The sequence below is a fragment of the Rhyacophila brunnea genome, unplaced genomic scaffold (genome assembly GCF_057557595.1).
Source record: "Rhyacophila brunnea isolate RB1 unplaced genomic scaffold, BYU_Rbru_1.0 scaffold_1, whole genome shotgun sequence".
NCBI classification, from domain to species: Eukaryota; Metazoa; Arthropoda; class Insecta; order Trichoptera; family Rhyacophilidae; genus Rhyacophila; species Rhyacophila brunnea.
The window spans coordinates 7,504,993-7,528,799 of NW_028232751.1; the positions used below are offsets into that span (position 1 = coordinate 7,504,993).

At 34.0% G+C, this 23,807-nt stretch overlaps 1 protein-coding gene across 1 annotated transcript in view; it reads right to left on the bottom strand.

The window, feature by feature from the left end:
• The window catches only part of LOC147079441 (proton-coupled amino acid transporter-like protein acs), a 160,721-nt gene that overhangs the window by 27,445 nt on the left and 109,469 nt on the right, over positions 1 to 23,807 (bottom strand). Inside the window, exons 2-4 of the mRNA XM_085941074.1 lie at positions 19,404 to 19,459; positions 13,004 to 13,138; positions 8,014 to 8,286 (exon numbers count right to left, since the gene is read on the bottom strand). Coding sequence (XP_085797200.1) covers positions 8,014 to 8,286; positions 13,004 to 13,138; positions 19,404 to 19,459 — 464 coding nt within the window. The remainder of the gene's footprint in view (positions 1 to 8,013; positions 8,287 to 13,003; positions 13,139 to 19,403; positions 19,460 to 23,807) is intronic.

A 23,807-nucleotide genomic window follows, 5' to 3' on the forward strand; every position in this document is an offset into this window, starting at 1 on the left:
TTGCTACGGTGTCGCCGCAAAATGTTATCTTATTGCTTAACTAAGCGTCGATAACAGTGTTGCTAAAATTGCTATTTTTTGTGTTAAACATAAAGTCAGTGGTAAATATTTTTAGTTAATTAAGTAGAAATGATGGTTCTGTGTGCTGTATTAAAATGTAGTAGCCATACTGATAAGCAAGACGATGGTATTACGTTTCATAGGTAAGGTGATACATGTTCGTGATAATTTATTTGTATATTATTATGTATTTTAATATCAAGTGACCTAGTGTTTCTTTAAAATAACTTAAATTATGGATATTATTACATAATGGTTGCATTTTGACCGCTTAAAAATACTATATAACGTAAAAAAAAATAGAAAATTATATTTTAATTCTGAGCGTCTAGTGCGAGCACTTTGGGCGAGCACTAGCGAAATGGTCTATGGTCTCAAATATTTGTATACGAATGCGTTCGCTCGCCCACAAACTAAACGCACGGCACGCAGCTTCATTTAGCAATGCAATGGGTGGCGTCTAGATGTATGTATAGTCTAAGCCTTTACCCCTTTTCCCTTTGTTATGTACGTATGACAAATTTTTCAATAATTTAAAAAATATCAAACTTTATTATGAAATCGTTCAATTCAAATGTCACCAGCGATAGCCACGATATTATAACTAATAATATTATGTTAAATAATAGCCATATTTTCAATTTGAGTCCTTGACTAAGCTCATTTGTCTCATGTCAATAAAAATCTTAGTTTTATGATCCGTGAGTTTACCCATGTGATTCAGCTACTTACAAATAAATGTATTATCTGCTTGTTGACGGTAATTATTAAGTATACTGAGTATTGACACAAGCCAGCAGATAAATTTTGTCAACATGTTTTCAAGATTACAAAATAATATTAGCGCCTTCAAAACATAATCAAGTGTTTTCATTTGATTCCAGGTTATGGGGAGGGGTGGCGAACACCTGTACACAAAAGCCTAGACACATTTCCGCCATACATTTTCTAAGTATTATTATTATTAAATTATTGTTTTGAAGGAAGATATTATGCTTCACCGAATGAAACCAATTAGAAACAGGTAATAAAGATTAATTAAATGCTAACTGAATTACGAATTATGAACTGGAAAAAACACAATGGAAAGATTCACGAGACGTGTTACTGGAGTGAGGAAGATGGTACAATCTTGTGTTCCAGTGTTCCAAGGCAAAGTGAATGGGTAAATTAGATTTGTTAAAATAGGAAATAGAGTTTTGGTGGGAAAATTATTAAATGTAACACAATTCAATACAATACAACCTGTAGAGGCCGATGTTATGATATTCTTAGGATCGGACATGGTTAAAAAAATATTAGGGATTACTAAGAATTTGTAATACCGGGCTGATTTTTTAATCACGAAATTAGAGAATGACAAGTGAAATTTTGCCCAAAACAATTAATTATTTGTCTCGATGTTTGGTATTAGAGATTACAATACCGGTATTTCAAAACCGGTATTCCAGTATTTATTAATACCGAAATACCGGTTTTAAAAATCCAAATATAAATATAATATAATTCTATGTATTTATTAATTGTAATTATGTTATTAATTAAGACAGAATTGTCAAGTTTATATGATTCAATAGAAAATTTAAAAACGTGGTATATAAAAACTTCTTTTTAACTTGTAATTATTTTATCTAATTTAGAGGTTTGTATTGACATAATTCTTTCTCAAAATCAATTGCATCATTCTCACTAAAAAAAATATTACCTTATATTATGACATATAATTTTATGATAATAAAACAATATTATATTATTATGAATTATTGTAAACTAGATATCGCGAACCCGACAAAACCAGTGAGTTCAAATTTTTAATGTAAAGATTTACTACATACTAAGTTTAGGTAGCTATTTCTGTATATTCCAAATGATTTTCCTCGATTTGCCGCCCTTCGAATAATTTCCCCCCCCAAGCGACGCTCTGTCTGCCTACTCCCACGGGACGGCACTGATCATACAATAATTCACTTGTCAATTCAATTAATATACTGTCATTTTATCCTGCCATGCCCAGTGCTTCATGCTAAATATAAAACAATATAAATGCCCACATGTGATTCCGTAAATGAGACCCGTATTATATCACATCTCACACACAATCGCAACCCTCTGACTATAAAATAATAATGTAGTAGTTGACCAAACAAACAACAACTACCCCCCCCCCCACCCTTCTTATAACTGATCTTAGCTCCATAAATAGAAGATTTTCCCAAAAAAACATCTTTTCACCATTTTGGCTTAGCAACGTCGATATAATCAGCCAAACGCACAGTAAAAAAATATGATTAAATTTGTATAAGTATCATGATGTTATTTATGTGCATTGTATGCAGGTGTATTATGTATACTGCATATACAATGAAGTAGACAATATAATACATCAATAATTGGGCAGTGTATCTTATGTACCATATAAGCTGTATTTTGGTTTGTATATATAGGTTAATCAATTAGGTGGCTTGTTGTTGCACACAACACACAATAAGCTGCATTCGGAGTCGGCTGAATAGACGTTCGCCGTAACAAGAATAATAGTAGCCTACCATTGACGCATTGAATGTATAATAGATATACACGTCTTGCATCCTTACTTCAATAGAAATTTGCTTATTGGCAGTGAGTGATAGATTGAGGACCTTGATGTAACCACGAAAGCTTGTTCTGAGATATACAGTGTTAAAAACTTAGAAACATTTTCTTGCTAGTATACAATATCTCCACACATTTTTTGTGCTTTTGATATAATATTTTGCCATTATTCAGCCATTCGAGTAATGGAAAAAAAAGTTGGCTGGTAAAAAATTAATAGCCTTGAAAATAATGACCCTTTGTCTTACTTAAGACTCTTAAGTTGTCTTTCCTTTTTAATAAAAAGAGGAAATAATGGTAAACTACATATAGGAAATGGTAATAAATTAAACTACAAACTGTTTTAAACTGTTAAGTGTCACCTAGTGATTTTGCAAGATGGCGGATGTTTTTTCAGTATGACGAACGTCAAACACTGTATATTTTGAGGTTATGAATAATGAGGCATAGGATGAATTAACATTATGCACCCAACAAGTTCGAATTTGAGACTTTAAAATTTTGAAATTTTAAACTTAAATTCTCTGTGAGAAGTAGCTTTCTGGAGTTTTGAAAGTGACATATCGTTGTTGACTTGAGCGAATGAATTTGTACCTAACCGCATAGCGTGCAATGTGGCAGTAGTGTTTTTGGTAGATAAGCATAGCACCTAGCTCAGCACTATCGAAGTACCTACCTATGTGGCCGTAGCCTAACGGTTCCGTCATGGCGGAAGTCGCGAAAGTTGGCGATGGACCGAGAGAAGTGGTGCGAACTGACAGGGTGAGGTAAGTAGGTACGTAAGTAATTATTACAGTTACGTATTTTCAATATCTATATATTTATTATATTATTATATCTATATTGAAATAAAAATCACATTAAAAATACAGGATTGGTAAGTTAATTTACCGCGCGGCTTACGCATCGGCTTATAGCGTCATGGGTCTCAGGTCCGAATCCTAAATCTGACAAGTACACAATATATTATTTTTCGATTTGTGTATGAGTCAGAGTATGAACCTAATAGGATGAGCAAGTGGCTGACATCCATTTCTCGTAAAAACAAAATCTGTTAAAATGCAAACCTCCACTCTGTAGAGGCTCATATGAACATATTAGGTCGAAAGAAAAAAAGAAACGTTCAATAATCAAAACAGTATAATGCATCAGTCACATAGCGATTTCACAGTATAACAAGGTTTCATCGTAGGGGCGGCAGGTTATATGAAAGTATGGTTAAGCCGGCTAGTATGGCGAAAAAGTATGGTGGGGCGGGCTGGTAATCAATTTGTGGCAAAATTTGAATGTTAACATTATATTATATGGGTACATTATAATGACCAAAGTAAATCCTCTGTGATGCCCTGATTTTTTTTTATCGCGTCGCTATTTTTCGTAAGTTATTGGCTATTGTTGGCCTGCTTCATTCAGCTGTATGAGAAAGCCGATTCCTTGCCCCTCTTTTAATTTAATACCTCTATGGTTTCATCTTACAGTGGCTAGCGGGTATCTTATAGCGACTGAAATTTAAATGGTCAACCACTATAGCTATAGATATACCATCATATTATATCGCCAGGTGTGCGATTTTTTTTTGAATTATTAAGGGACTGTTCAGCGTAGGTCAAAATGGAGCTTTTATTATTTTTTCAAAGCATGATTCTGGACATTCCTTAAACGTTGTAGATAATCTATTTATATAATTTTGAAGCCTTAAAATCTTTTTTTTAACGGTACATGTTCAAACACGCGCGTTAACATGTTCTTACTCCCTACTTCAGTTTTAGTTTGTCAATTTATGGCTACGGCCGTATGTTGTAGCTTAACCACTGGGGAATGCCAAAAGAAATTGCGTATTTCAAACAACACTACCTTATTCTTAAGTCAATAATTATTATAAAGCAATCATTATTCGTACGATATGTATCACACTTGAATGTTAATCTTGCCCATTTTTTGAATAATAAAATGCCTAATTCTTGTCAAATTTGGGATCACAGAGATTATCAATATAATTTTTTATCGTAAATATTTCACTATAATAATGTCGATATAAATTAAACTGATGGTTTTATAAATGCGTTTAAAAATTAATAAATGTAAAAAATCTTAACACCACTGCACATTTATGTACTGAAATATGACTATATTCTAAAACATTAGAGCGAGAGGTTTAAAAGAATACTATTTTATATAATAAAAATACTTTATGCAGTCATCAAATGTTTAAAATTAATATAAAGGATAATAAGGCTTCAAAATTATATAAATAGTATATCTACAACGTTTAAGGAATGTCCAGGATCATGCTTTGAAAATAGAATAAAAGCTCCATTTTGACCCACGCTGAGCACGTCCGCCCTTAATAACCATGTCCTTGCTTTTTTGTACAAAGATGTTGTTAGTAATTTTAAACAATCACAAACACCTAGGCTTTGGGAAATCACGTAAATATTGTGTCCTCACCGGAAATCGAACCCAGAACTCTCGGGTGGAAGGCCAGCGCCTTACGCACTGCACCACGAGAGCCGCCTAGGTGTGCGAATTTACAACTATGCTCGCCACAGTATAAAAAATTATATTATATGTTAATTATTAAATTTGGTATGTGGCGCCTTCACTCAGCGGATAACTTATACTAGTGGATCTATAGTTTTCGCGACTCAGCCAATGTACGTGAATTGTCGTAATATATACGGCATGCCTAGTGAATGAGAGGGTTTGCAACGGGTTTGTGATTTTCCACTAGGCAGACTCATCGAGCTGTTAGTTACAAACTGAATTATTATTGTCGCCTCTAATATTGGTAGACGCAATGAATAGTTATATTTTCTTATTTTTTTCGCTAAAATATTAGTGTATATCATTGGCTGTTTTCTATGAAGTAGAACTAAAATCTCAAAGAGAATACAATCAAAAATTTATAAAAATCCTGGCTACGTGGCCAGTCTTATTACTACGTTATTAGCTCGTATTCTTGTTTGTCCAGTACAATTTTTTTCTTGTTTGTCCAAGATTTGTATTGGACGATTGAAGATTGTTAACTAACTTCCCGCCTAGCTAGACATTTGAAACTTTTAGAATATATCAGAACACGAAGACGATGCATTATTTTAATACTTTTAGCCATCTTTAAGCAGAATTGAATTCATTTTCAGTTAATTCTGTTTTGTATGGAAAGTTATTTCGGAAAAAAATCGTAAAAAGTAAAACACTATTATTGGTTGCTAAGGGAGTCCCAGCAACTAAATTATTAATATATACGTGCAATTATTACGGAAATCAATATGAAATGCTTTTCTATATATTTTAATATTTTTTTCTATAATATAAGATGAAATGTCAAAATGACATATCAGTATTCTATATTTATTCAGTATTTCTATCAAGTACAAAAAAAAAATATTAATGCATAGGATTGTCAAGTATATATGATTCAACAGAAAATTTAAAAACGTGGTATATAAAAAGTTCTTTTACATATAATATAATAATAAATAAAATTTAATACCCAATGATCGACCACATTCGCTGCTGACTAGATAATGATTTTTTAATTACCACCTTTAAGATGCACGTTAATTACATCGATCGGCCGCCTGGTCATTACGCTCCACGTGCGTCTTCAGCGTCCAAAGTATTAAGTTTAACGCAAAGAAATTTTTCCTAAGAGATAACTTGTATGTACCTAGTACCTATTTTCTTATGTACATTTCATACTATAGTACTTTATTATTATTTTGTGTGCTCTGTTTTTTATTTATTTCGCCTATGATAGCCGAGCGTGTAATTTTTTTTTTTTAAGTCGTGCACTCATCGCTGAGGATCGTGACTACATTTAAATTTCGCCATCCTTTGAGCGACCAAGACTTTCCATCCTTCTCGATCTTCCGCTTCTCTCAGGGCAGAATGGATGGTGCCCCCAGTCAGCTCTTTCACTTGGTCGCTCTGTTATTAGATAACATCCATTTCTCGTAAAAAATCTGTTAATACAACCTCCACTCTGTGGAGACTCATGCGTAGTAGGACAATTGATGAAAAAAGTATGTATAAATGTGTCTATATAAATAATCTTCTTCTTATTGTGCCATCCCCTAGCGGAGATCCCCTAGCCACCATAGAGGCGATCTTGGATTTGTCGTCTGCTACCCGGAACAGTTTAGTGGAGCTGCACTCGTACCAATCACGGAGGTTCTTAAGCCACAAAATGCGGCGCCGTCTTATGTTACGCTTACAAATGATCTTTCCTTGAATGACATGTTGGGGAACGCTGTAATTTTGTCCTCTCATAATGTGGTCGAGCAGTGGCGTCAATAGATAAAATGTCACCCCATTTTTATACAGCATTTTTATTAAATAATTCTCCTAGATTTGCCGCCCTTCGAGTAACTGCCGCCCCAAGCGATGCTCAATCTGCCTACCCCCACGGGACGTCACTGTGGCCGAGGTACTGTCGTTTCCTGGTTTTGATACTACGTAGAACTTCTCGGTCCTTTCCCATTCGATAGAGAACATTTGTCACCCGGTCAGTCCGAGGAATTTTGAGGATGCGTCTATGCAGATACATTTCGAAAGCTTCAAGTCTCCGTGACTTCTCTTGGTTTAGCGTCCATACTTCCATACCATTGAAAAGAATAGAGAGAACATAACAACGTACCATACGCAGTCTCAGACCTAGGTTAAGGTATATAAATAATAAACAACTTAAATAGGATGTTCCAAAGAACATTTGTGTATTTCAAATGTGAGTTAGAATAGTTCTCGTAGTTTAAAAGAAAATATTGGTGTGTCTACTTACGTACGCGCGTTAAAAGTTATACTTCTTTGGTGTAACAAAACAAAAACAAAACTTGTGATAACCTAGATTCTTCGACTATCTCTTAATTATCTTGTTAAATTACACACTCAAGAAAAAGGACCGCTTATTGGAACACCGTTGGTTTATTTCTATACACTTTATCTTATATTACTTAATAATATTATGGTTTCTCGTTGTTTTTATTTTTAAAGTACCTACTCTGACGTTTAATAGTTTGTTTACGTAAGGAATTGCAAATGACCAACTAAAACTAAAAAACAACTAAAAAATTCTAAACTATAATATTATACTGTATAATCGTCACGATTGTAGTATCATACTGTGGCTTAAATGTAGTGCGTTCGGCTGATAGCCGAACAATCGGTGGTTCGAATCCAATCGAAACCGTTTTTTTTTTCGTGTGAAAAAATTAATTATGTGTTACATGTCACTCGTCAAAAACACACTCTGATCTGAATTCTTAAACGCGCCTAAAGAAGTATAACTTCAAAAGTTAAATAATAGCTTAATATTCAGTGCTGGTCAACATTATTAATTTTGTAAATGATAGTTTAACTCACCCAGCGTATGGAGCGCATGCCTTGCACCATGGCGGTCCGTCTTCCAGGGCAGCGATAGCGACCTGAGGATAGGTCATGCTGGGAACTCTTCGCCGCTTGCACATTTCGTACTCGGCCTTTATGAGTATGTGGATACAGTAGCAGCAGAGAAGACCGATGACGAATGTGCCTACCACGCCGACTACGTACCCCGAGTGGGAGAACGCGTTCGGCATAGCGAGGATACCAGTTCCGAGGCTGCCCTTCAGCAAATGGATGAGCGTTTCATTGTTTCTGTGAAGAAAAATAAACATTTGTAACTACAATAGTAGGGATTGCAACACCGGTATTTCAAAACCGGTATTCCAGTATTTATCAATACCGAAATAAAGGTTATCAAAACCCAAAATACCAGAATTTTCGGTATTAAGAAAGCACACTCGATTACGTTTTTGAAAATGAATTGTAAGCTATATGCTGCTAAAATGCAAATATATTGAGTGAATCCAACAGAGGTGAAATAATATTATAACAAATTTCATCAAATATATTTATATAAATAATAATTGTCGCGATCAATTATCATAATATTATTTCGAAATAGAAAACATCGGTGACAATCTTCAATAACTCTTTATTTATTTATGACTGTACAAGCGTTGAATTTAAGAAGCTTTTTCTGCAGCCGGGGTATTTTAGATATTTTATAGATAGACAAATATTTTTTGACTATTGTCTATTATGGTTTAAATAAAATGTAAATTGTAGGTTTAGTTAAATGAAAACCAACACGTATACCTGACAAAGTGTATTGTGCACTATTTATGTCGGATCTTAACAGCCTACCTCCACCCTTCGCCACCGGCGAATATAAATGACTGTGCATATTTTTGGTAGATAAACTTTTGTGGGGATGAACTTTTGTAAGAATTTATTATGCCCGAACACATCTGTATAACTTTGAGGCATTTGAAAAAAATTGCTGCGTTATATGGAGGACGAAATAATTCTGATCCCTTCTTAGATTCATCACAAGTCAAGATTATTTTCTAAATCTATTTCTTTAAGCACTAAGGCGAATCGTTGCTACATCAGTCCGTGCAGTATCGTTTCGGGACAAGGAAGTGTGGAACTAAAATCTTTTCATTCTGACAAGTTTATAGCGCTATGGAAGGCGGCTGTGCACAAATATAAAATATGCGGCTGCATATATATACGGCGGGTGGATATGTAGTACCTACCTCAAATCATGTACTCATTAAAGCTTTGAAACTGAATAGTTATGTCTACATTTGATCACTTCACCTTACACTTAACTTTTATTTCTGTTTTTAACACTGAGTAGTTTTGCGCATGTTTTAGGTTGAGTGTGTATTACGCACCTCGTCAACTGTCTACAGTTGTACGTTTAACAATTTAATTTTTTTCACGGAAAGCAGTATTTAGTAAATTTAAGTAAAATCTGTATTACAATTTACAATACAACATTTAATACAAATAATATAGTATTTTGAAAAAACTATAGTTCACAATATTTTTCGTTTTGAATCCTTCAAAATTATATTATTTTGGCTTATTTCACGAAAAGTTATAGTATAATTTATTGTCCGGTTAAGAACTGAGAAGTCCAATGGTCTGGAGTCAATCTGGTTACCTCCATGCGCCACTTTATATAAGCTCTGTCAGCTTGGCCTAATAGAATCTCCGACTTGCTTATGTGGCGAATTGCAGGATGCCGATCACATCCTCTGGGAGTGTCCCCATATGTCGGTTGAAAGGGAAGAGCTTCTCAAGTCGGTCCGACCCTCAGTTGGACCGATCGGCCATTACGACTTGGTATATAAGAGGAAAAATTTCCCAGCTTTTAAAAAGTTTGCGGCATTATACGGCGAGCGAGAAGGTCTTTTCTCACCGAGAATTGACCGTAATACATTATATGGAAGTAGGTATCACGCACACTCTAGTGCACGCCAACCAAAGTCATGGGAAGTTGCTCCTGGGACACTTTCTGCACAAATTTGAACAGCGCCTATCGTTCGTTACGCCACGGTATACGCCCGCATAACGGGTGTGGAGACGTGGTGGGTGGTGGAGGGAAAAGCAAGTATAATTTATTGATATACATTTTTTATGGAGTCATTAGATTAACAACACTGACGTGATGTTGAAAAAAAGTCCATCAGTAATGGATCTACGTGCGCTAGCACTTTATAGGCCATCCATGGACTGAAACCGAATGCGGTTTCGAACCGTGTGCCATAGTAAGCTTATCTTTTCTGTTCATGGAAATATATTTTCACGAAACATATTATAAGCATCTGATCGTATTCGTTTAAACCACACACTTACACTTACAAATTTAGTGAAAAATCTACTGAAATCTCAGTAGACATGGCAACACTGGTCCAAAGTATTAATGGACGACACACTCAATACAGTAGCTAGCAAGTAAATTCACATGTATAGGTAGACGTCACGCAATTTCCATTATGCGATATCACGCATCGGGCATGCATTATAGCAATATGACCTTTATTGTAATGGCGTTAGAGCAGTGTTTCTAATGTCAATGTTCATTTGAGCGAACCCGTTCGAACCGAACCATTTGGCAGACCCAATAAAAAGCATCAGGAATTTATAGCAATATCACCTTTAGTGTAATGGCGTTAGAACAGATTATGCCATTCGGCAGACCCGACAATAAAGTGAGTGTGATTTTCTTTTCCAGATGATTCGTCCATATTAATGTCATTGCATAACATGTAATATTTTCTGAATAAGTACATAATTGTTAGTAAAAAATGTTTTATTCACAACAACCCATAATCACTGCCGCATCGTAGGTAATGTGGTATCCCAATTTCTTGAAAATAATATAGATTTTCTTTTTTTATTAAAGAGGTCCGCAAGTCATCGAACAATTTTTAAAGGGACCGCCACGCAGGAAATTTTAAAAAGTTTGAGAACCGCTGAATAGACGAAGACAATGTATGGAACAATGGTCATTTGACGTACTATAATTTATTCTTCTTTCCAGGTTTTATTTTATATATTAGTTTTGTGTGAATTTAGAATCAATGTCGAATTAAAATATAATATATTTAGTGCTATTCGTACATACTGCGAATCATAACTAACCTAACAAAGACCTAAGTTTAAGGATACAAACATAATTAGAGAGTGTAATTATTCATATGAACAACATAAACATAGACCCACCAAACAAAACCCCAATAAATTTAGATGAGAAACATCAGTAGTTTGCTATGTGAATGTCTTAGGAGCAGTTAAGAGCATACTTCAGTGAAACGGCAAATAATTTTCAACTATAGGTGCAACGAAATTTCGGACTCGCTGCCAATCGGAGAGCGAAAGTCGAGCTGTGAACACGTCAATTTGTTTTGTGATAGCGTCGGGGGAATTAATTTTTAAATCGTGTAAAGATGACTCAAAAACGTTACCCATTTACTTGAAAAAGAAAACATGTCAATCAATATACTATTAGTATTACTAATAGAACAATAAAGATAACATTAAATGGACGCATGTTGAATTTTTATGACAAATTATGTTTTGTTCTGCACGCGTCATTTGCACAATCTTCGCGTCGCGTAGTCACGATCGTTTTAGACCGTGCCCCAGCTGAAGTATAGCCTTAACTAAGACTAGGATCTTCATGCATTCAAGTGTGCTTTGACTGAGTTTAAATTCATATAAACAGTTGGAATTAATTATTTTTTTATCGCAATTGCTTTATTAAAACTAGGGATTGCAATACCGCTATCCCAGTATTTTTCGATTTCGAAATACCAGTATTAAAAATTAGACAATTGCGATATATTATTCAGTATTGAAAGTGGAAACAAATATATCAATTAACATAAAAGGTTTATCACCATTAGTAATCTCAGCACTAGTGGCGAACATTTAATGATAATAATAATAATAATTAAACATTTAATAATTAATAATTAATTGTATGTGCCTAATTTGTCGATGTTTATCTACCAAAGAGTAACTTATACAATAATGGAGGAATATATTAATACAATTTAGTTTTACTTCTTATGAGAGAAATAGAAACAAATTGATAAGTTTAAAAGTGCCATAAACTAATAAAACAGGTAGAATTACCAGTTGGTCACATTCATATTATCGAAGAATACTTCATAATATTAATTGGAAGGTCATTCGAAGAAGAAAGTGCCAATAGTTCAACTACTAGGTATTTATAAACATCAGCACATCTGCCATATCTTACATTTACCTATTTTTTACCATGTTTTACTAAGCTCGTATTCTTGTTTGTCCGGTGGTTGTTTATCCAGTACAAATCTTGCAATCGATTTTTAACTAACTTCCCGACTAGCTAGACATTTGAAACTTTTAGAATATATCAGAACACGATGCCAATGCATTCTTTTAATACTTTTAGACATCTTTAAGTAGAATTGAATTCATTTTCAGTTAATTCTGTTTTGTATGAAAAGTTATTTCGGAAGAAATTCGTAGTCCAATCCACAATTATTTTGGTGGACCTAGCAACTAAATTATTAATATATACGTGCGTTACTGTGAAAATCAAAACGACATTTCCGTATTCTATATTTGTTTTTTTGTTGCAAAATAGCAAAAAAAAGATTTGTTGACAATTGCCTTATTTGTTTTAAATTATTAATACATAGAATTGTCAAGTTTATATGATTCAACAGAAAATTTAAAAACGTGGTAGGTATATAAAAAATTCTTTTTATCTTGTAAGTATTAAAGGTTTACATAATATAGATATTTTTGCAATAAAATATTAATGTTTTAAAGAGATTTTTGTTATTTATATGTTTATTGGTAGATGCTGTTTTTTCCACGTATTTCACGAATACGGGTGTTGGTATTTTCATTCGGTATTGCAATTTCTAATTAAAACCAGCCAATGCACGGGCCTCCAGGTCCCTAAACCCACGACTGACTGTGTATAGTAACAAATTCGATAATAAATGTTGAAAGTACTTACGACGTTGGATGTTCGACGTTCCTGTTGGAGTACGGTTCATACTCCTCCGTACGCTTCGAGGCGCCGTTTTCTTGAAGCTCCAAATCAAAGGCCGTACTGGTCAATCCATCAGATTTCTCGACTATAGGCGCAAAGCTAGAATAACAAAAAAATAAAACAATAGTTATTAATAACATGAGTGCAAAATTTAACTCTCGGTTAGAAATTTAGCGACGCTGACCATGTAAATAAAGTTTTATATATAAAAAAAAAACTTTATTTACATGGTAGAAGTTTTTCTTACAAAATTTAGGTTAAAACTACCTTTTGCCACGTCTAAATTATAATACAAAATGCATTTGATACAATTTTACTTATTAAATTATGGAATCATATTTAGAAGTACCTATTTAAAGAACTACTTGACAGATAAATTAGGTAACAATTGAGCATAAACGATTTGAATAGGTAATAATCTAAATCCACCATGATATGACAAAAATACAAACGAAACATGCAGTGACGTCCCTAGACAAAATGCCGCCCCTAGGCATCGCACAAAATGCCACCCCATTTTTATACAGTATTTTTATCATTCTTTCATGACTAAAATATCTAATAAATCTGTTGTATGGATACAATACTAATAAAATATATAGGTACAACTAATACATACACAATTAAATTTAGATATAAAAAGCGAATAAATATACCCAAATGACCAGAGTCTGAAGTTCTATGTGGTTCGTATTTTACACACATTAGGTTTGTACAATTAAATTTAGCAATCTTCCTTCTTCCACGGCGCTACATCCCGGGGTGGGATTTGGCCTCCTCCACAACCGCTCTCCACTCACTCTGGTCTCTCGCCATACTTCTCCAGTTACCGGGTCTTCCTATATGAAGCCAGTCCACTTCTACGGCGTCAGCCCATCTCCTTCTTGGACGGCCTCTGGATCTCTTCCGTTGGGGTAGCCACTTCGTCATGATCCTTGGCGCTCTAACTTCAGGCATTCTCTCCACATGTCCCGCCCATCGTAGTCTTTGGGACTTACAGTATCTTATGATTGTTTGCTGTTCAATCAGCTCTTCCAACTCGTGGTTCATTTTTATTCTGTAGTTCCCATTTTCCAACGTGGGTCCAAAGATTTTGCGGAGTATTTTGCGCTCGAAGACAGCTAATTTGTTTTCCTCGTTTTGAGTTAAGCACCAAGTCTCACAGCCATAAGTGACCACTGGCCTTATAATTGTTTTATAAATTAGAAGTTTATTTCTTCGGCCTAGAATTTTCGACCCCACCAGTCGCTTGCAGGCATGCCACCATTTATTCCCGGAGATAAGGCGGATTTTTATCTCCTCTGCTGTCTTATTTTGGGTATTTAGGCTGGATCCGAGATACGTGAACTTGTCCACCCCTTCATATGCATGCTGTCCTATGTCTATATTCTGCAGCGGTACCTGATCGCGAATAAATTTAAATTTAGCAATACACAGATTAATTATCTCCACACCATTTTTACTAAGTATGCTATTATACTATTATTGTAGGCATGTAAATAATTTTAGCTACCACTGTTAATACCAAATGATTCTCCTCGATTTGCCACCCTTCGAGTAACTGCCTCCTCCAAGCGACGGTCAATCTGCCTACCCCCACGGGACGTCACTGGAAACACATGCCGTATAAATACCTGAGTTGACAAGTCGTGTTTTTTGTATAGTTAATTATTGATCACTAATCGGATTTGTATTATAATTCCAATAAGTATGTACATAACTTTTGCTTATCTGAAATACTAACTGTGGTGGTATAGTATGTACTGTCAATTCTCGTTGGTAATACATATTGATAGGTATGGGTTTACGTAGTGTGTTGATTTACACTTTTCCACTTATTAAAAACACTGATTCAAGGACATTAAATATATTCCGCTTGACAAGTAACAATTAATTATTAATAAGATTCGTAAACGCGCGCTTTGGCGCAAAAAGATGGCAAATCATATTTACAGGCGACGTTCAAGGCTCAAGGGTAAGTTACCGACTGACCGTACCTAGAACTCTCGATCCTTCGTCCGCCCAGAAACAGATAACGGTACTTCATTTTTGTTTGTTTCGCTGTGCATCCTGGTCTAGCCTTGAATCATTTACAGTTACAATAATAATATTATCATTACCCATATTCCCAACTCTGTCGATTGGAGGATTTTTGATGGGGGATTTAGGCAGTATGATATTTGGTATCAATATCTAGTAGTAATTAAAATACTATTGACAACATTTTATTCTAATTACTAAAATAAGAGTTTTCCAGTTTTTAATAAAGATAGATTTTAACGAATCGGGTTTCACTGAAGTACCTATTTATTTATTATTACATAGTGATTGTAAATAAAATTATACTAACGCTATTGAAATTGTCAGTAAAAAAAATTGACTTCAATTTCTATCAAGTATCATCTGTTGCTAGTATTAATTTTGACAATAAATATTTTAGTAACTTTGTATATTATATTCATATTCATATAATATGATTGAAATATAGAAAATATAGATTCTTACAAATCGTTAATACGTTTCTTCAGACAATTTTAAAAACAGGTTTAGTCTCTATAATGTTGGCAAAAATATATAAACGAAGGCGTTACTCAAATAGTGGTTTATATGGAACAACGAAAATTTTACATGAAAGAGTAAGCGCAATTAAATAAATAATATTTTCAGTACATACATAATGAGTGAATGTATTATTTTTAATTATTGATATAAATTAAAAATCTTAGAATAGATTACTAAAATTCTTGTTATTTATTTAGCCAAGGCGTGTTTTCTTCTCTCCTATAATTTTTTTTCTTTCAAATATACACCTTTCCGAGGGACGTCTTCAAATATATATATTTAAAAAAAAACTGCAGTCGATAAAAGTATGAAAATTGGAATTAATTATTTTTAATTAAGGGGGGTACTTATGCCAATAGAGAACCTAGCGGAAAAATACGAAGCTTGCAATTTGAGTTTTTTTGATAATTTACAATTTCAACTGTATTAATTAATAAATATGTATCTGAAAACATTAAAAAGATTTTTTTAAGTCAAAGATAAACTTACAATTATTATTATTATTGTAAAAAAATGTGAATTTGTTGCAGTTTCGAATCTTATTATTACATTATATTTTATGGTCATATTCATTATTAAAATTTAGTTTATTAAGTTTTCAATTTTTTAACGTTTAGATTTTTGACTAATTCATCGTTTTCTTCTTCTTGGTCGTACACTCATGGCTGAGGATCGTGACCACATTTGAATTTCGCCATCCTCTGAGCGACCAAGACTTTCCATCCTTCTCGATCTTCCGCTTCTCTCAGGACAGAATGGATGGTGCCCCCCCCCCCCCACTCAGCTCTTTCACTTGGTCGCTCCAGCGCGCAGACTGTGCGATGCACTGCCACGTACTTCCGCAGAACTTTATCATTTCATCGATCCAGCTGCCTCTAGGTCTACCTTGCGGATGTTTTTTACCTCTTGGATACCACTGGATGACTAAATTTGTCCAACGATTGTCTCTTCTTCGAGCTATGTGTCCAGCCCATCTCCATTTGAGGATTATAATGAACTCTATTACATCGCAAACCCTTGTTGGCTTCCTTATCCACTCATTCCTCTTTATGTCCTTTCGCGTTATGCCCAGCATGCACCTCCCCATACCACGTTATGCTACTCTAAGTTTCTGGATCTCTCTTTTACTTAGTGTCCGTGTTTTACACGCATATGTGATTACGGGAAGCACACACTGGTTGAACACTTTGCGCTTTAGGCACAGTGGAAGGTCGCTTTTGAACACATTATTCAGGCGGCCAAAAGAACTCCAGTCTAGCTTTACTCTGCGAATAATTTCATCAAATATACATCCATCTATAGACAGATGTGGCTTTTCACCTGTTCGAGCTGAGTGCCATTCATTGATGATGATCTCTTTTTGGCACGCAAAGTAGTTCATATATTTAATATATTATATTCTCTATAATAGGCTAATAGGCCCAATGAGAGTAGTGGAGTGAAACAGTAGTGTATTTAATAATAATATCTCAAACACCCAGGCTTTGAAAAAAATTACATAAACATTTATTATTATTGCGACCTCACCGGTATCGAACCCGGAGCTCTCGGATGAAAGGCCAGCACCTTGCGCACTACACCATGAGAGCAAGATTACTCATGACATATGTATTATAATATTGACACTTGCCATTCTATATGTACACCTATGGCCACTAAAAAAATGGTGCTTTTGCCCGGTGTGTACACATTTTCATAGTAAGCTGTCTGCCTGAATACCTACATTCCCTTTCATAATTAAAACAAATATATATATATATATATATATATATATATATATGTATCGTCATACTATCTTGTCCAACCTCGTAAGTCAACAACACATAAGTAATTTCAAGATACCTACAGTAAAAACCGTCTAGTTGTCGTTTTATATAAATGTAATAATCAAATAATTACAAGATAAAAAGAACTTTTTATATATAACGTTTTTAAATTTTCTGTTGAATTATTATGCTCAATATGCTCAAACTTGTACTTGATATGAAGTAAATAAAAAAACAAACAAACAAATAAAGAATACTGAAATGACATTTCATTTTGATTTCCATACTAACGCACGTATATATTAATAATTTAGTTGCTAGGACTACCCTCTTAGCAACCAATAATAGTATTTTACTTTTTACGGATTTTTCTTAAATAACTTTCCATATAAAACAGAATTAACTGAAAATGAATTCAATTCTGCTTAAAGACGGCTAAAAGTATTAAAAGATTGCATTGGCATCGCGTTCTGTTATATTCTAAAAGTTCCAAATGTCTAGCTAGACGGGTAGTTAGTTAAAAATCAATTACTAGATTTTTAATGGATAAACAACCACCCGCCAAACAAGAATACGAGCTAAGAAAAACGTGGTAAAAAATGAAAAGATAGGACAAAATATCTGTACAAAATAGATTCTTGGTATTTATGTGGTTTATTTTTCCCACTTTATATTATGTAGGTTTGTACATAATTTAGACTGTTTATGTGGATTTTTAAATGGTTAGCGTTAGACGTATCAGTGACGAAGGGTGACTTTTGGAACGAGGTAGACTGTGGAAATCAGAGTGAAAGAACACATGTATATTTATGGGAAATAAGATAATGCTGTATTACTACTGATGAATAATTCGATGTCTTACTGACGACATAAAATTGAGCAATGAGTACTAATAGATTATGTATTTTCCTTTATTTACATACATAAAAAATCATTAGATTACCTCACTGGTTCTTAACCGGTGCACCGCTTGCTTGTTGCAAGTGCACCGCGAAAAAATGATAAAACAGAAAAATCCTCGAAATAGTGAAAACTGAAAAAGTCCTTCGCGAAATTATGAAAGCCGACAAAAGACCTAATATGATTTTGATATTGCCAAATCGGCTTTAACGCTTTCGCTGCTGAATAGATAATGAGATTTTAATTGCCCCTTTTTTAATCTTGCAATCGATTTTTAACTAACTCGCCGACTAGCTAGACATTTGAAACTTTTAGAATATATCAGAACACGATGCCAATGCATTTTTTAAATACTTTTAGCCATCTTTAAGTAGAATTGAATTCATTTTCAGTTAATTCTGTTTTGTATGAAAAGTTATTTCGACACTATTATTGGTTGCTAGGGCTCTGGGGTCCTAGCAACTAAATTATTAATATATACTTGCGTTACTATGGAAAACAATATGACATGTCAAATTAGAATATTAATTAATATATTAATTCTAATCTAATATATTAATTAAAGTGGAATAAGTACTATATAAAAAAATTGCGTTTTATTAAATAAAAACAACAATACAATGCAGTTCCACCATGAATTGACAGTTAACAAAATTAAAGACATGTCAAATTGACATTTCAGTATTATTTCTATCAAGTACACATTTTTTTTTGATCGTTTAAGCTAGTCAAGTCAAGTTTATGTGATTCAACAGAAAATTTAAAAACGTTGTATATAAAAAGTTCTTTTTATCTTGTAATTAATTTAAAATATTTATTTATAATAAAATCCTGATTTCCTACATATACGACAGATGTCGTTGTAAAATTAAATTATTAATATAAAATAAAGTGATTATAATATAGGTGCGTCAATATGCAATTAAAAATCATTTTTATTAATAAGGTAGTCTTTAAATAATCATCTAGTCAATAATACCTACTAGCGTATTCAATAAAAATATATTTTTGAACAAAATTGGATTTATGAGTTTTACAAGATAGAACGACGATATTTTATATCCATTCCTCGTCAATTCATCGTGCGCTAGGTCTGAAGATGCTCATGTTTCATGAATAATTTCAACATGACTTACTTGCTGAACGGGATCTCGTCAGGCTCAAATGATAAGTTGACTTCCGCTTTGTCCTCCTGCAAATAAAGAGAAAAACATAGTTAGATTTGTTATTAGTATTTCGTGAGAATCATATAGAATGATGTTTTTTTCAGATTAATTTCCAACCACAAAAACACCTTGGTGTCACCAGTTATAGACGGTTACATTTAAATTGTACGTAAAACATTTCACCGTGGTACAGTTCGCCATGGGATTTCTTATCGGAAAGAGATGACCGTATACTTTTCGGTCTCCAATTTTGTTACATTCAATATGAACATTAATTCAATTTTCATAGCTGATTTTGGCAAAATTCATGAATACAAGAATGAAAACCAAACCTAACCTAACAAATAATCCAGTATATCGGCTATTTAAAAAAAATATTTGCTGATGGCATCCTGTAAAGTGTAAACCGATAAGAACCGTGTTTTATTTAGACATGAATTTTATGTCAGTACTGTACGACTCAGAGAGGTTGGACGATCTTTAATATACTGCCATATATTCCCGATACAACATTTCACGGTGAAGTGTAATACGGCGAACTGCATACGTATAAGTTTCCGGGCATGATTATAGACAATTTGTCACTTGTGAACAACGTTGCCTCCAAGACAAGCAGGTCACTCACTGCACATAGAATTAAAATACAAAGGGTGCACGGTTATTCATGATATATACATTACATTCATTATTTTCCTTCTTCCCATTATACATAAAAATAATATGAAAACTGTATTGAGAGGGTGGTTATAATGTGTACTAAGAAAACTAAGAAAGAAAGAAAGAAAGAAAGAAAGAAAGAAAGAAAGAAAGAATCAACGTTTTATATTTCGGGCAGTGATTCTTATCTAAATACATTTGGAAAATGTATAATTATTGAACAGGTTCAATTATACTTTCAATTAGACTTGTTTCAAATTGATGTTGTTAAGTTTAATCGTGTGTATTTCCCTACGAAGTATGTCATGGTGTTTAAATTTTAAATGTATATCGTCACCTCAATACTACAACTAGACTTGATTTCCACTGTTTTTGAGATAGCTATCGAATATGATTCTTCATTTCATTCTCAACAAAATTATAAAATTAGGTACTTAAGTCAAAAGTTAATGGGAACTGTATTAATTCTGTGTTTGAAATTATTAGATAACTTTAAAATCATAAATGCATTAAATAAACAAATAGTATATCTATAATATTTTTCATTACAATTGAACATTATTTAATTGTTCCCAATTAGACAAGCACAATTTTCCATTTTTATGTTATATAACCCTTGTTATAAACCTTGATTTATGTTAATTAGGTCAAGTTTAAATTTCATTTTCCTAACAATGACCAAATCAGAGTTATCTAGTTGTAGTATTGAGGTGAAGATAGACATATTTACTGTTTTAAAATGATAAAAATAATAACTAGTATTTATACAGATAAGTACATAATAGGCATGTATCGTATAACTAGTGATAACTATGGGTATTTTTCTATTCTAGATAATCATATTATATCGTCGTCCCAATACAATAACGTGTTATTTTATATTATGACGTTGATGGGAAATTAAGTTTTGATTTTAATACAGTGTGTCTACATAAAGATGGATTTAGGGATTGCAATACCGGTATTTCAAAACCGGTATTCCAGTATTTATCAATACCGAAATACCGGTTTTACAAATCCAAAATACCGGAATTTTCGGTATTAAGAAAGCACACTCGTTTACGTTTTTGAAAATGATTTATAAGTTATATGCTGCTAAAATGCAAATAATATATTGAGTGAATCCAACAGAGGTGAAAAAATAATAAAACAAATTTCATCAAATATATTTATATAAGTAATTGTCGCGATGAATTATCATAACAATTCTTTCGAAATACAAAACACGGGACCGATGCTACAACCATGCACCGTAGTGTTTAAAGAAGAAAGTGAAGAAAGGACGAAAAAAAAACTTTTTGGACTGGCTCTGCTGTCCGCTGACGTTAAGCGCCCTATGTATCCGCATACTGAGTGACTCGTGAAGTTGAAATGGATGAGTCTACAGAGGAGTTGGGACTATCCCGCTCCCCATACAACGCTGCAAATTTCTCGAATGGCGAAAAAAGTTGGCCTCGTTTGCTATCAAATCTGCGTGGTCAATTGGGCCCGTGTGAGGACGGACCCTGGCAAACAGCTCCGATCGTTCAGGTTCCATAAGCGGGCAATCCCAGAGGACGTGTTCAACATCTTGGTGGTCATGCCCGCATTCACAACCCGGTCCATCTACCATCAAGTCAAACTCGTGGAGTTTGGCGGCAAAGTTGCTATGGCCGGTGAGGAACTGGCTAATCCAGTGCGAAGGTTGGATTCTTCTAATTTGGTGCCTGCAGAATGCGTCTGGAAAGAAACGGTGAGTATGCCGCCCCTTGGGGGACGCTGTCCACCTTGCCTGCCATGCCGCATATGCGGTCTTGTACACAATGTCGCAAGAGGAAGGTGATCGATCTTCTGACTTGGACGTGCAGATCGAGGGGTAGCACCCCCGCGAGTAGGGCAAGCGCGTCAGTAAAAGTTGTGCGGTAGGCTTTGGTAAGCGAGATCAGCGCAAGTAGATGGAGGGACTGAGAGAAGTGGTGTGACCTTGTATTTGCGCCATGTTTCAACGCTGGAGTGTAACTGAGTAAGTAGTTAGTAATAATTATAGATGGCAGCGGCGAAGGGTGGAGGTAGGCTGTTAAGATTCAACAGTTATACTTATTTGTATTCGTTGAACTGATAATACAATTTGCAGATGGTGCTGGTTAGTTTTTAAAATTCAATTAAGCCCTGTCTAAGCCAAACCATATAGTAACCAATAGTTTGGGTATGCTATGGGCGATCCGACAAAAATAGTGCAAACTTTTTTATTCATACTTATTAGTTTTTGTTGAATTAAGAATACATACTACAGATGGCGATTATTAGTTTTTTTTAATATTCATTAATCCTCGCCTATACCAAACCATAATCGATTAAAAATATTAATTTATCTAAATATTATCCAAAATTATGCATAATTTAATAGCATAAGTTTGATATTTTATAGATAAGTGAATATTTTTTGATTTGATAAATGAATGTTTCATTGATTTTTTTTGTGATTTTACCGAGGCTTTGACTGCGACTCGCTATCATATCGCCTCTTCTCTTCTAGAAGGGGAACCGTCGATCAGGTCCTCACTCTTATTCTGTTAAATAACTTTACAATTTTGCCTAGCTCTTCCATCTTACCCACCGCCAGGACACCTTTCAATTCGTCGACATTCTCATAGATATCCGCAGCTGTACTCTGTGAAGTTCATATTTAGGGCATTGTAGTGCTATATGCACAATGTCCTCTAAAACATGACATTCATCGCAGAGTTGCGATTCGCTTCTTCCCATGAGGACGTCAAATCTTTTGTCCATTGTGTGCCCTATTCTTAGCCTCAGTATTAACTTAAGCTCATTACTCGTCAAAGGAGACTCTACAAACCAGGGCACCTCTCGTGGTGATGGTAGAATAGATTTACTCCATTTCCCATTATCTAATGATGCCCTATGGTGAAAATCTATCCACATACTTTGGCACATTTTCTTTATAGTCTCATTGAATTTGAAAATTTAATAAACTTTATCTACACATTGTAGTCTTAGTTCAATGAAAACAAATACGTTTGACTGACATAGTTTAGTGAGCACTATTTATGTTGGATCTTAACAGCCTACCTCTACCCTTCGCCACTGAATTAGATGGTGTCAGGTGTCAACCTAATTATATTATTGACATTCCTGTAGGTACTTGCGTGTAAATAATGAAAATCCATCCAAAAATTATGCATATACGTATCATGAGTTGTTAATTTTTTGTGTGTATTTGACAGGTTGGAAGATGATAAATTTTTGGCAGAGGCGACTCGTTTGAAATGCCAAATGCTTTGAGAATGTAAATATCGCCGTCTGAAGTGCGAGGCCAGGGACTCTAACGTCTCTAAATCTTATCTACTCTTCACATTATTTATTTATATCGAAAATGATCCCACTCCCATTCATTGAATCTTTTTTAGCCCATGAATATGACAAAATAGTTTTTCTTTTGTGACACAAATGAGACAATATATTACCATAGTGTTATTCTAATACATCACATTCATTTAAATGTACAATACACAAGGAAGTATAATAATTCTATTACATAAATACATACACCTGAATTTAATCATTCTAAAGTTGTTTACATTTCTGTTGCCTTGTTTATTAAAAAGCCAGGACGATCTTGAATTAATTGTTCTAATACTCAAATACTAGCCAACAAACGCGATACGAGGGATAACATCAAACGTTTTATTATTACATTGACTAGTAATCTACTGACTA